The 14850-nt window shown below is 39.6% G+C and overlaps 1 protein-coding gene across 2 annotated transcripts in view; it reads left to right on the plus strand.

Annotated features, from left to right (window-relative positions):
- Positions 1–14850, plus strand: part of cds1 (CDP-diacylglycerol synthase (phosphatidate cytidylyltransferase) 1) — a 35571-nt gene that overhangs the window by 9607 nt on the left and 11114 nt on the right. For both annotated transcript variants that reach the window (XR_005639474.1, XM_039802687.1), the window contains exons 2-7: positions 3660–3817; positions 8835–8931; positions 9168–9265; positions 11060–11199; positions 13468–13526; positions 14425–14507. Coding sequence is in view for 1 of the 2 variants with exons in the window: in XM_039802687.1 (XP_039658621.1) it covers positions 3660–3817; positions 8835–8931; positions 9168–9265; positions 11060–11199; positions 13468–13526; positions 14425–14507 (635 nt within the window). In the remaining variant the exon portion in view is untranslated. The remainder of the gene's footprint in view (positions 1–3659; positions 3818–8834; positions 8932–9167; positions 9266–11059; positions 11200–13467; positions 13527–14424; positions 14508–14850) is intronic.

Consider the following 14850-nt stretch of genomic DNA (forward strand, 5'->3'; position numbering starts at 1 on the left):
CTGAAAATGTACTTCCGTTGATCCAGACTAGTAAACAGTAAACACTAGAAAGCAGCACGAAGACAAGTGAAAATGTGGTTAAACAGTGGTTACTTTTTTTATTTTTTTATTGTAGTTACAATTCAGTCTCTTTCAAACTTTGTGCCGACTAATTTGGAGCAATGTTTGAGCGCTGTTTGGGCAGGAGACGGATGGAATTTGTGGCCGAGCTGACAGAAGTTACCAACGGAGGCAACACACGTCATAGCATCATGCCGGAAAAGGGGGCGAAAATTACAATGTCCACCCTCACTGCCAGTCAGAGCTGTAGCTGATAAATACCTGTGACTACTGCGAGTCATTTGTCCTGGGAATAAATGCTGATTGTGAGCTTTCTAAAGACAAAAGCCAGCTGTTTGGGGCTGGAAGTGGGTTTATTTGTCCACTGGGAAAAGGGTGTCAGAGACAAGAGCCACGTGTACATACTGTCCGAGAGAGGAACCTGTACTGTAGCTTTCCACTGTTTCAGTCTACAGGCTTCAATGTTTCCTCATTAAACCTGAGTAGAAATCTTCAATTACACCTCTTCTCTCAACACCAACTCAAGTGACCCCCTCTGACTCAACCCCAACCTGCTCCCACTTTCTCTGCTAATTACAGCGTCTATCCAAAGCTCTCTGATTTGACCCTGATGCTCCCGCTGACCGTATTTAGCAACGTTTGAGTGAAAGTAACCATAAAAGGGAGAAAAAAATGTCTAGGAGCATCAGCGAGCCGCTCAAGTGCAAAAGGAAGATTAATCTCCTACAACCTGTGTGGGATCTCAGGAGGAATTTCTCTTGGTTTTAAAAATAGCCTCTTTTGGGCAGAAAAAGCATCTTCACTCGCTGCTTTTTTACATGATAGACCATTACCGGTGTTAACTCACATCAAAGTGTCTGGCCTAATTTCTAGGATGTCACTTGACTTTTACTTCTGTATTAATGGTGTTAGAGTGCCTGAAGTCATGTCCACACTAGGGCTGCACAATCAATCGCAATTTTATCAAAATCACAATATGGACTAGTGCAATATCCAAATCGAAATATCCAAAGGCAAAATATGTGTCAAACCATTCTAAAATAAAGTATTGTTGTGCTGCAGAGACATTCCGGCCTACAAATTGTATCCTACAGACTAAAGAAAAAAAAAATCTTTGTTTGGTACAGATCCTCGCAAAACGCACACTATAATCATTTAATTAATTAATAATTTTCAATGAAAATGAGAATAATGATACAAAAAAGATCATTCTCTCCAATATCGTGAATCATATCGCAATATCAGTCAAAATAATCACAATTAGATATTTTCCTCATATCGTGCAGCCCTAATCCACACTAATGCTGCTAAATCTGAAAATACATCATGTTCTCTCCGTTTGGACCTTCCATCCTCACTGAGCCAGCATTTTCCAAAACCAAGATGCTGATGTATGACTTTCATAAATATGGCATATGCTCTACTGCTTAGCAGTTGTTCCCAGATCTTGCTGACTGTGATTGTTTGTTTATGTTGTGCATTCATATAGCTGTATTTTTTTTTTTAACCTACTAGGGCTTATTTTTAATGTTGTTAAAGTTCTGAAATTTTGCACAGGCCATTTTTAGATATTAGAAAAAGAGAGACAAAGTGACAAAGATATTGAATATCAAATACAGCACAGTGGTTTATCTATATCTTAAGAAGTTTGTGGGGGTCTGTTATGCAGTCTGTTTGCATTTTCTCATCTTTTTGTCTTTACTTTTTGTTATCTGATGCATGTGCTGACTTCTAATTATCACTAGAGGATCTTCTAGTGAACTCCTTGGAGCAGAAATTCTGGATTTGTGGGACACAAATAAATACATGTTGAAATCTTTTTAACTCAATTCTGTTTATTGTAGGTTATGACAAGCCGGATTGTTTTCCTTGAAATAACATGAAAGCGGAAGGAGAAAAAATGCAATGTTACAAAAGCAGATGGTGAATTATGAATATTTTTGCAACTACAACAAGAAACCCAAGAGGACCCAACAGATGTGATTGAAAAGGTTTATATAAAGTGATCACTCTGTTACATTTGCCCATTCTACATGCAACTGTAGAGCTTGTATCTGTTGACTGGGTTTAAATTCAGATTAAAGATTAATTAACACCAATAAAGATGTTTGCCCTCACGGGCAGCAGCCTGTTGGCCTGCCGACACCAGGTGTAGACTTTCAGCTCCATCATGCTTAGCCACTAATCCTCCAGCTTCGTGGTGAGGTTGGAGTCAAACTTTCTCCTTATATGGAGACTTGTTAAAATATGGAATATTTGGAATCATAATGTTCAGATTCCTAGATAAACATGATGGCAGCACAATACTTAGTAGAATGATCTCAAGGAACAATGCAATTAGAAATTATTCTTTTTTCTTTTTTTTTATGTTTATCAGATCTGTAACAATGTCAATCAAACGTTAAGATGCATTTGGGAAGATGTTCATGGTGTGGGAATATAGGCTATAAACGCTGTACGCGCAGCCAAGTGACGGAAGGAAGAAGAAAAATCACTGTTTTGAGAGTTTGCCTTGAAATTATGCAGTATATACCATGGTCCGATTTAAAAACGTACAGAAATGCCTTTTTTTGGGGGGGGCGGCTTTTCCGCCTTTATTTGATAGGACAGCTAGGTGAGAGAGAGAGGGGGAAGACATGCAGGAAATCGTCACAGGTCGGATTCGAACCCTGGACCCCTGCGTTGAGGCATAAACCTCTGAGTAAATGTGCGCCTGCTATACCCACTTAACCAACCCAGCCAACAGAAATGCCTTTTTCTTCCGATTTTACGCAGTTGCTTTTATTTGGAAAAAACTATGCACAACAATTACAGAAGCAGTGGGTTTTTTTCATCTTCGCTAGTTCTGGTTGAAGAGTTAGATCTCACAGCCATTGGCAAATGCCTCATCCGCAGCCTTCAGGCTTCCTCTTTCTTAACTCCACTGGTCAGCTGATTATAAATAAGCGCGTCAGCCCTGTAAATACAAAGGCTTTGCTTATCATGATCTACTATTATAATTTCATGGCTCTGATGTTGAATTTAATTCATATTATAACTGGAAATATACACATGGAGCCAGACAGTAAATCCTTTTATCTGTGTCATGCTTCCAGTCCTATTCTAGCAGATATTATTTAGTAATTAAGTCACAGACGCTCTGTCGGTTTTGAATTCCTAGAGGCTGTCACTGTTGTAAATGAGGAAATCGGTTACTAACAAAACAAGCCCACTCCTCCACATCCACTTGCAGGCCTACATGAATCCCAGCCAAGCTTCGAGGACACATGCACCAGTTCTGTAGTCTCCTCTCCCTCCCAGGTGATAGACTAAACTCTGACCTAATTAAACTGCTGTCTTCCAGTCCTGTATGCCTCTTCTTAGTTTAGAGTGAACTCTATTTGACTACCTCAACATTTACTTGTCATTTGCATCTCAGAAGCGCTCTCAGTGTACATCTTGTTTTATTGATAGGATGATGCTGCTTGTATACCTATGCTTTTCTGTTACACAGCTCTGTTGTCTGCCTGTTTTCTACACTGACCTGTGTATCAAGTGAAAGCTCTCTATCTTAAGTCTGTATTTGAATATCTGTGTGTGTCTGTGTTTTTTCCCGGCAGGAGGCCGATGGGGATGACAGGCTGGGCTTGCAAGGTGATGCAGAGGGAGAATGTGATGGGGACTCCAAAGCAGACACGCCAGATGTTCCTCTCCCCACAGCAGACACAGACAACACTCCACAATACCTGAACAAAGCTCTGGAGGGCCTGCCGCCCAGGTACGCACTGCTCAAACACAGATGCTCACAAGAGATGGATGCCAATAGATTGTTTGTTCCTCAAGTGCATCCTGGAGTTGTTTTCACCACTTAGACATCTCACAGGAATTAAGCTACAAGGATCTGTTAACATTTAGAACTTAGCCTTTCTATTTTAGCTCAACAGGCTTTGTCCAAGATGGTAGCAAGCTAATAAAAAAAAATGAACTGTAACTCATGTTCAGGAAATGAAACGGAGCCCCAAATAAAAGTTTAAATTCTGACATTTACTGAGATTCTATTTGCATGCATGTGTGCTGGTCTGCTATTAGATAATGCTGTTTTTCCACAGCCAGCCAAAGCAGGAAGTAGAACTAGTGTAAAATCGTAGATGTCTTAGATTACAAGTAGGCCACCATGCAAACTTCAACAGCCACGGGATTCAAAGTTTTAGTTTTACAGAAAATGCTAAACGGGGTCTAAAATGTGGGGTCAGATACATTTTTACAAAGATTTTATAAACCTTAAAGTGATGGTTCGGAGTAATTCACCCTAGGGTCCTTTGCACCATGACCTCGAGCCAAACACCCCCCCAGAAGCTTTTTTCACCTGGGTCTAACATTGGGAGAGTTAGCGTAGAGTAGCGTTATCAGCTGAATAGCTTAGCGCAGGGGCTAACGGACCCACGTTTGTATCTCGTAAGTTACCCCACTAATAATGCCCGAAATGATACCAAACGTCTACAAGTAGTACAAATAGGTTATGCTCTCATAAAACGATGGATTGGAAAGTTTGTAAGTACACCAGAAGTGTATGTAAATAACACTTGCCTGCTGGCTTCTGCTCTCTGCTGTTGTTGTTGCTGCTGTAAGACGAGTGCTTAGGGCAGTCTACAAATTACAACACCGAAAATATTTATTAATTGTGCTGTAGTATAACTAGCAGGAGACAAGTAATAATTGAGGTAAGTTTGGAGACATTACGTTATTTAATCATTGAATTAATAAATATTTTTGTTGTAACTCTTTTCGGTGTAGTAATTTGTAGACGGCCCTAAGCACTCGTCTAACTGCAGGCAGCAGCAGCAGCAACAGAGAGCTGAAGAGAGCAGGCAAGTGTTCATAAACTTCTGGTGTACTTACAAACTTTCCAATCCATCGTTTTATGAGAGAATAACCTATTTGTACTACTTGTAGACCTTTGGTATCATTTCGGGCATTATTAGTGGGGTAACTTACAAGATACAAACGTGGGTCCGTTAGCCCCTGCGTTAAGCTATTCAGCTGATAACGCTACTCTACGCTAACTCTCCCAATGTTCGACCCAGGTGAAAAAAGCTTCTGGGGGGGTGTTTGGCTCGAGGTCATGGTGCAAAGGACCCTAGGGTGAATTACTCCGAACCATCACTTTAAACCAAAGACGCCTGAGGTCTCAAATCAATCAAATGTACTTCAGCCATAATATTGCTGTAACAAGCAGTTTTGACCTCCATCTTTCATATATGGAGCCTGACAGAGTGACTGATCACCTTCCCCCTGTGCATGTAGGTTAATTGGACCAGAAATAGATCCTGCAGAGATGTGTGAACATGCTTGTATTAATGCAGGGAAGGAAATGCAGTTGCTAATGAATTTGCCGCAAACCAAAGGACTTTCATAGTGGCTGAAATAGTTCAGAAAAGTTCTGTCCATACAGCAGTTTTCTTTGACGTTTTCTGTATTTTCACAGAGATTTTCTGACCATTTAGCATTTGACCAGCGACAACTGTTGATTTTGTTTGACTTCCCTCTCTGAATTTAATCCAAAGTTACAGAATGATATATTTATATTTTTTGAAATTCAACCGAACCCCAAATTCAGAGTGGTTCACAACAGTAGAGTAAGTATGGCACGTTAAGGTTCAACCCTACAATGATCATGTGCTGTGTATGATATGTATAAATAAACAAAACACTGACATAGTAATACGTACATTGTGGTGGTTAAAATAGCTAGTAGATTTTAAGATGAGGCCTGTGAAAGAAAAGAAAAAAAAATCCAGTTTCTGTCAGTTGACACCTACAATGAGTCATTGAACTGTTCATTGTGCACTTACATGTCATGTTGTGAAAAAGGTGTGCTGACAACCTGTTATGTCAAGTATTGTTACCTTGTACTCAAGTGTCACCAAAACGTGTACCACTTTGTCCTTAATGAAGCAGCATGCATAAACCGTTTTCACTGACTGGGGGGGAATATATATATATTTTGGTGTGGCATTGATGGCTGGTAGTATGCAAACAGTTAGCATAAACTTACAGTGGTACTGTTCTTTTAGGTTTTTCAACATATGTATAAAAAAATATGTAAAAATAAAAATGTTTTTATTATTTCCTAGACATGATTGTTTTGTGCACACAAAGCTTCTGGTAAAATAGAGGAAATTATTTTTCTCTTTAGATAAATACAATATTTGACCCTTCATTTATGGAGTCATATGGCATAGTTAGAAGAGGAAAGAGTTGTTTGAGTGTCAGAACCTTAAAATAAGCACAACATAGTAAAGTCTAGTAAATGCATTGAAGGCTGAAAGTAACCCTTTACACAATGAATGAATGAATTTTATTGGTCGTAACCAAAGGCTAGGGTCAGAAGCTTCAGCTTATATTAGGCCCCCCCCCTTCTCACGTTTTTAAACGCACATCTTACATTCATGTAGTAGTATTTTATAGTAGTAAACGCTTCTTGCCAGCAGTTCAGTACTGTCACACTTGGCAGTCTTTGCCAATTTGAGTCAGCAGCAACTTGAACACAAATTAAGGAGGTCTTGTTTGATATACAGATGAGAAGTGGAGGGTGTTAACAATGAGTGACGGCCAGGTCACAGGGCTTAAAGGCTCACAAGGAGGGAGGTACTAATCCTGAGTGCCATAGGAGCCGTTGTGCTGAAGAAAAAAAAGGGGAAAAAAAAAAGGCAGGGAGGGAGAGTGGAAGAAAAGGGAAGATGGGAAAAATGGGAAGGAAATAGAAGTGAGGAGAGATGAGGAGAGAGAGAAGATTAGATGGTGGATGGGGAAATGCGGCAGGGTAAAGATAACGCAGAAGTGAGATTGGGGAAAGAGAATTGAAGGACAAAGAAAGAATAGGTGAGTTTAAGAGCGCATGGTAAGTAATGATATGCGATGATCAGAGAGAGTGTGAGAGCCCACAGCTCTAGGTGGAAGCAGCGGCAGCTTTTTTTCATGATGCAGCTGTTTTTCTTCTCCATTCATACAGCAGGCACCAGGCTCTCTGCCCTGCTTGGCTGCTGTGCAGCTTTTAGCAGTTTCCTCTCTTTTGTTTTGCTCTCAGGCAGTGCAGCCGTTTGCCTCACAGCAACACACACTGCATGGTGTATTGTGAATAACACTCCAGAGGAACGTGGCCTTGTTCCACATTTTTAGCCTTGCTAGTGTCACGACACAGGTAGTACTGGCAAAAAGATTTGTTGTTAGGTCTAGAGTATACATTACCACTAAGCATTATGGCAACATATGCTGAATACCTTGATTGGCATCAAAAAGAAAGGATGCAGACCTTATTAGAGCTCCTAGGGAACTTGACTAGATTTCCACCATCGTCCCACTTGTTCACTGCGTGGTTGTGCCAGGCTTAGCAATGGGAATCAATAAGATATTTTATTGATACAGATACAAGCCGCACTGTTGTCCTCTTTCTTTGTGAAATTAAGCCAAGCTTTGGACCGTTTCTTCCTTTTTGCCATGACTTTTGTTGCAAGTTTCCAGCAGCGTAGACGCATGAGTTTGACGTCATTGTTTTGCAATGCGCAACTGTCAGAAAAACATGCCAGGATGAATAAAAGGAATTGATAAGCTCACAGGCATATGCTTCCGATTGATTGGGCAATTTAAAGGTCCCATGGCATGAAAATGTCACTTCATGAGGTTTTTTAACATTAATATGCGTTCCCCTAACCTGCCTATGGTCCCCCATTGGCTAGAAATGGCGATAGGTGTAAACCGAGCCCTGGGTATCCTGCTCTGCCTTTGAGAAAATGAAAGCTCAGATGGGCCGATCTGGAATCTTGCTCCTTATGAAGTCATAAGGAGCAAGGTTACCTCCCCTTTCTCTGCTTTGCCCGCCCAGAGAATTTGGCCCGCCCATGAGAGAGAGACATCATGGCCTTCAAACGAGCAAAGTGGCAGTTGGTAAAGGCCACACCCCCACCCTCCACCTAGCCTCCCCACTCTCTCCTCAATAGCTAAAGACACAGAAATGGCACATCCTAAGGTAAGCTCAATGTGGGACTGGCTCTAGTGGCTGTAATTCTGCACCAAGGCTGAATTTTTGAAAAGACTTCATTTTTTTTTTTTTTGCTGCAGCCTGTTCCTTGTCTCACTATTTTTTCATCTGCCACACAACCACTCTCCACATCTCTACTCTCTCCTCTGTCCTGAGTTCGCCCTCATTTACTGTTTAGAAAGAGAATTTGTGTGTAAATCCATATCCTTGAGGTGTAACAAATGGAAGGAATGCATTTCCTTCCTGATAAAACATTTTTTGCCAGACAATTTGCTGGCCAGCAATAGCTAGCATATCGCTCAAAGTACCGTTGTGCCTAAGTACCGCTGCTAGCATTTCTGTAGACTCTTACTCATACTTATGATCGTAGCTAATATCTCAAGGCTAAGTATTGGTAATTTTACACGGTTATAAAACTAGGTGTCTATGACATATATTGTCCTCTTTCCTGACCGCCATTGGCAAATGCCTCATCCACAGCCTTTAGGCTTCCTCTTTCTTTAACTCCACTGGTTAGCTGATATAAATAAGCACGTCAGAGTAATGACTTTGTAAATTCAAAGGCTTTGCTTATCATGATCTACTATTATAATTTCATGGCTCTGATGTTGAATTTTATCCATGTTGTATAACTGAAAATATACACAGACACTCTCTAGCTCACTTTGAATGAAAACTCAAATGAAGCATAAATCAATGAATGAAATATTCTTGTAATGTTGAGGAGGAAGTAATGAAAAGTTTCCATTCTCCACAGATGGAAGAACTACTGGATACGAGGAGTTCTGTCTTTAGCCATGATTTCTGGCTTTTTTCTCATCATCTATATGGGACCTGTTGCTCTTATATTAGTGGTAAGTGAGAATGATTAATACTGTAGCAATTGTATGAGTCCTCAATGCATTATCCTTATGTCTGCTATTTTCTGTATTATTGTATTATATCTGATATTTGTAATGTGTATATATCTGATGGCTGAACAGAGAGCTTTAAAAAGCTTTTGTAAATAAAACAGTACTGACTCTCGGCTTGTTTCTCAGGCTGAGGCTTTCTGATTATATTTCTGCTCTGTTCCCATCATCTGACATAGGTCATGACTGTCCAAATCAAGTGTTTCCAAGAAATCATCACCATCGGCTACAGAGTTTACCATTCCTATGAGCTGCCTTGGTTCAGGACACTAAGCTGGTAAGGAGAATGGATTTCACAGTGAACAGCAGATATACTGAAGATGGGTTAAGAACATTAAAGGAGAAAATAGTAATACTGCAGTGTTTTCACTTTAACTTAGCTCAGATCTCGCCGTAGCAGTGTGTTTTTAACTAGTGTTTTTCTTCAGTGACTCAAATGGTGCAGTTGTTGTTGAGTAGCTTACATGCACACCAATATTCCACTATTATTCCAAATATGACATTATTCCGAATTTGATACAGGTCATGTAAACGGCATATTCCATTTGGATATTCCGTATTAGGCCTTTTAGCCCAGCAGTTTGCAAAGCTGCAGTAGAGATGCCTGCCCAAAAGAAAAGAAGGAGAAACACACCTACTTTTAAACATTATGAAAGACTTGGATATCAACCGTTTTGGATATGCGCAAACAGTTCAATGCTGAGATTTTCAAGATGGTGGTTGAAGGAATGAAAGAGGGAGGCTGTTTTGGCACGGTCGAACAAGTCCGCCACCGGTGGAAAACTTTGAAAAGCCCTATTTTGCGTGGCTACATGTAAACAGGGATATTAGTGGAATATTCACTTTAATCAGCCATGTAAACAGCTTAGTCGGATTATTGTCTTTTTCGGGAGAAGGGCAAAAAACAGAATATTATGTGCATGTACTCCATGTCTTTCTCAGAGACAGGACAGTATACGTACTGTCCTGTTGATCCGTGTTGATGAACACACGTTGACATTGTCTGCACCAATCCCTTTGATCATAGATATTTTAAAAGGAGGATTATTTGTATTTCAGACAGTCTCAGTCTAGATATTTTGTAAAATATTTAGGAAAGTAAGGATTTTTCAGGGAATAAGATGAATGAAGGTCTGATGCACTATAAATAAGATTAGTAAGTCCTTTGGAACTTTTTTCAGATGAACCCCCCCCCCCCTAAACAGACCAGGAAGTGCTTAGATATAGTTATGTAAAGTCCCCAACTATTTTATTTAGCCAAAGCAGCTGCTTGAGTTTAGACAATATTTCACATAAATAACAAAAATGTTTTAATTTCTCAAAGGTATCGAAAAATATATAATTTTGGTACATGTGAAGAAACCGTATCTACACTAGTAGAAAAAGAAATGATATCCAGCCCTACTTTTACATCTGTGTGCAGTGGTGTTTTACAGGACCCCAAGCCGCCTGAATGGTCTATATTCATTCCGAGCCGTCTTTATGTTGTAATAATATGTAAGTGTATTTAAAAGTCCAGAAAAGGGCAGAATCTCTCTTTTTAAAAGTAGCATTTCTTTTGGCAGCCAAACTCCATCTAACACTCCTGATCCTCCAGTAAAACGCTGACTATATAATGTGCTGCAGTATATAAATCCAGCCAACTTGCCTTGCCTTTGCATACACCGCCACAATACGGAACAGCAGCACTCAGTGCAGCCACGAGCAAAGGTCACTGCCATGTTGGAAGCAAATGAAGGCTAATTGAAACTTGCCCCCTTTACCAAGGCCACTCGCCATAAAAAATCCACACACATACACACAGGAGGTCAATGTACAGCAGGACAGAAACACTGGTAGACATTCAGTGACCCATACAACACACATCCGACACAAGAACACTTGTACATTAGCGCCCATTTCAGATTGAAGTGCACTAAACCAGAATCCCTTGCATACGGTGTATATACACAGATCAATCAAGCCTGACAACATTGCCACTTGCTTTTTAAGCACTCAAACACAATGAGGAAAAAAACGAACAAAAAGAAAGTGTGAAGAAAAACTAATTCCCTCTGTTTTATTGCCTCAGGTACTTTCTGATATGCGTCAACTACTTCTTCTATGGGGAAACTGTTGCAGATTACTTTGGGGCTCTGGTGCAGAGGGAGGAACCTCTGCAGTTCCTGGCTCGCTATCACCGCTTCATCTCCTTCGCTTTGTACCTCGCAGGTGGGTCTCGCCTTCAGGACAATGCAACTGCTATATCTGGAAAAACACACCCGCTCTTTGGCCCCTCTGCTTCCACTCCCGTTTTACTTTTATGTGTGGATTAGATTTGACCAGATACAGCGTGTGTGTAGTAGGTTCTTGATACAAATCACATTACTGGGGAGAAAATTAAGCAAAAAGAAAACCAAAGCCCTCAGGGAGACTTGCGGTACAAACTCATGAGTTTACCAACTGATTTACAATGACCTCTCCTTTTTCTTCAGAGCTTTACTGATAGAAGAGTTTATTGTTCTGGTAAACTGCAGCCGGATGTGCCATAAAACCACATACATTGAGCTGAGGCTTCTAGATATTCATTCAACTAATGAGTCCCATACATCTATGTGTAAAAAAAGTGGAAATTAATAAGAAAGTTTCCCTCCTAATTAAACAATTTTCTTTAATGGATCATACCAGTATTTACATTTTTTTTTTATTTTCAATGAATTACATATGATTTTACATTGCTGCTGAAAAAGTTCACCAGCTACCATTAGTGTTTTAAATTGTATGCGTTTTCCTCCCTTCTAGGCAGCCACAAGTTTCTACTCATGTAAACATAACTCACCTTGTAGAGATTTGTAATAATCCATCCCAGTCACACATTTTCCTGAGGAATGTAGCCGTGGGGCTGCTCCATCATACTGTAGTCACTGTAGCACTATCAGGCTGCTTATGAAATTGGGTGCTAAAATGTATGTTCTCATGCTAGTTTAAAATAGAGCCCATTGATTCATAGCTTTTCACAAATCTATTTGTTTCAGCTTGTATGTCGGATGATAAGTAATGTGAAATTGCTGGGGAAACAGCTGCATGCGCAAGTGTTTATTGCGCAATGTTTTTTTGTTTTTTTAAGTATATTTTTTGGGCATTTTTAGGACTTTTATTTTCAAAGGACAGATGAAGACATGAAAGGGGAGAGAGAGGGGGGAATGACATGCAGCAAAGGGCCGCAGGTCGGAGTCGAACACGCGGCCGTTGCTTCGAGGAGTTAACCTCTATATATGTGTGCCTGCTCTACCAACTGAGCTAACCCGGCCACTGCACACGCAAGTTTAAGGAGCTAATGGGATTACATTTCACTGGAATTGTACCTTGTATGATTTCATGTGACCAACAAAATTGATTGATTCACTGAATGATTAGTACAGAATGATACCTTTGACAAAAAAGAGACCTACCATAATGTTCACTGTCTCTGCAAGTTGATTTTTGTACTGTGAGGATACAAAAATAAACAAATGCGGCCTGGAAGGTAGAAAAAAAACACATACGAATAAAGATAACATTAAGTAATCATGAATTAATAAGAAACATTCAAAGTTTGGCAAAAGAAAATCCTTAATTATTTATTATGAGTTTAGCACTCAAAGAAATCAGCTGATCAACTTACACATAACATACACACAACATTAGGACTGTGTAGGTGTGGTTTGATCAGGTTTGACTGATCCAATTGATCCAACCAATCTTGATGGGCATGAAAGTACGCAGCATCACTTTTTCCAACTGCGAAAAGCACAGACAGTAACGGATGCAGAAATCTCATGTGAAATAGCTATAAAAGTAACTGGAGAAAATGAGGCCATTGCGCATAATAAAAAGCTGAGTTGAGAAAATGTGTTTTTTTTTTTTGTTGTTTTTGTTTTGTTTTAAGGGCCTTTCCTTATGTGTTGAAAAATAATTAATAGTAACATAAGTAAGCCACTTTCTGATTTTAATAGCTGCTGCTGTGGCTGTAAGTTTCCATCTGGGATGGATGCATAATGGTTCTGTCTACTGATTTCTCTGTGTTAAGTTTCCTTCTGAAGCTGGGTGAACACATTCAGTGTGGCTGACTTTCAGTCGACGTCAGCGACACTTTTCAGCCCCAAGGACATTCTGTAGTACAAGACCGCATCTTCGCAATCTGTTGGCAGGAACGGCTCCCCTGAGGGCCTCCCCAGGTTTATGTACACAAACCGGACACAGCCTCCTCATTTCAAATTCACCTATCTGAAACAAAGTCGGTGTCAAATCTGAATCGCTAAAGCTAAAAAAGCCCCCAGAGGTTTGTTTGAAAGAAAAATGTGAATTGTTCAGTCACAGGAATGCTACACACATCTCCCCATACAGTATACAGTAAACAATGTGTTTAAATGTGATGCATATTATTTAATCTACAGTATACTTTTTTTTTTTTTTTTACTTGGAGTAAAAACTGACAGCATGTTGTCTACTCTTTCACAGGTTTCTGCATGTTTGTGCTGAGTTTAGTGAAGAAACATTACCGCCTGCAGTTTTATATGGTGTGTATATCAGCCAAGTAACTCTCCTCTACTCTACTGCTAACTTTCCTATCTATCCTTTTCCACGGCTTCTTACTTCCTGTAATGTCCCTCTGACTGAGAAGGTTTTTTTTTTTTAAACCCATCTATCTTGTGCCCTGATGTTGCCATTGTAGAAGTAGTTTTTGTCATATTAAACTGTATTTATTCACAGAGTAGCTGTTCACATTACTATGTAGAATTTGATCTTGGATAAATGCAGGACTTCTGCATTGGCTTTAAGCTTTATTTCACTTCACATGCATCTCTTGCTTTTTCTGCCATTCGTGGCCACATTTCATTTAATTCCAAACTAACTTTATTAGTAACTTAATGAGTACGTATTGTTATTTTTGAATGTATTAGTGTTTTACATGCATTGACTCATTTCATTTTCATTCATAAGTTTATTTTGCAGACAGATTTATAGAAAGTGCTTTGAAGTCTCATGGGTGCAAACACTTTTTAGACTTTTGAATTCCCTTGTCAGCTATTTGACTACATTATCAGAAACCCAAAAGTTCAAAAGGGCGGTTTGGTTAATACATAGTAATATACTTACTGGCAAAAGGTGGCACTTTCTCAGCTTGAATACTCAGTCCTGTTTGGTTTTATTATGCTGCTGTGTTATTGTTTCTTGGAAGTTATTTCAGTTATTTTGTTGCATGCAATTCCGCAAAATTCTTGTTTTAATATGTTCAAAAATCTGCCTGCTCTTCTCACACTATCCTACACGTTTGCTTTGTCGGTGTCGTTCACTTCGTCTGTCCGTTTGTTTGTATAAATCCACTATTTCTGACACGAGCCAACTTCTGAGCAGGCGCGGCTACATTCCAGTGCAGTGACGCTGTGGTGTTTGTGTTTGTGTTTGCCATTCCAGTTTGCTTGGACCCATGTGACCCTGTTGATTGTGGTAACTCAGTCCCACCTTGTCATTCAGAACCTGTTTGAAGGAATGATCTGGTAAGCAGCACCCAGACAGTCCAGAGGAACACGCCTTGTTGTCTCTGACTATCGCTGCACGTGTGTCGTCACAATTGCGTTCTTACTGTCGTGGTTGCTCTTCATAAAGGCTTTTAAAGTAATGCAACAGAAAGTAGAATATATATACAAATTAAGCATGTTATGTTTTTAATGAACTGCTTTTAGTGATAAAAAAAATATATATTTAGATGAAATATTATTTAGTCAACTAGAGTCATAATAATCACCTTTTTATTTTCACAATTTATGTAACAAATAATTTTTTCCTGTCACAGTGGCAGTTTTCAATTCATAGTGGAGTAGACACATTTTCCAGCCACAG

This window comes from Perca fluviatilis, chromosome 6 (assembly GCF_010015445.1).
Source record: "Perca fluviatilis chromosome 6, GENO_Pfluv_1.0, whole genome shotgun sequence".
Classification (NCBI taxonomy): domain Eukaryota; kingdom Metazoa; phylum Chordata; class Actinopteri; order Perciformes; family Percidae; genus Perca; species Perca fluviatilis.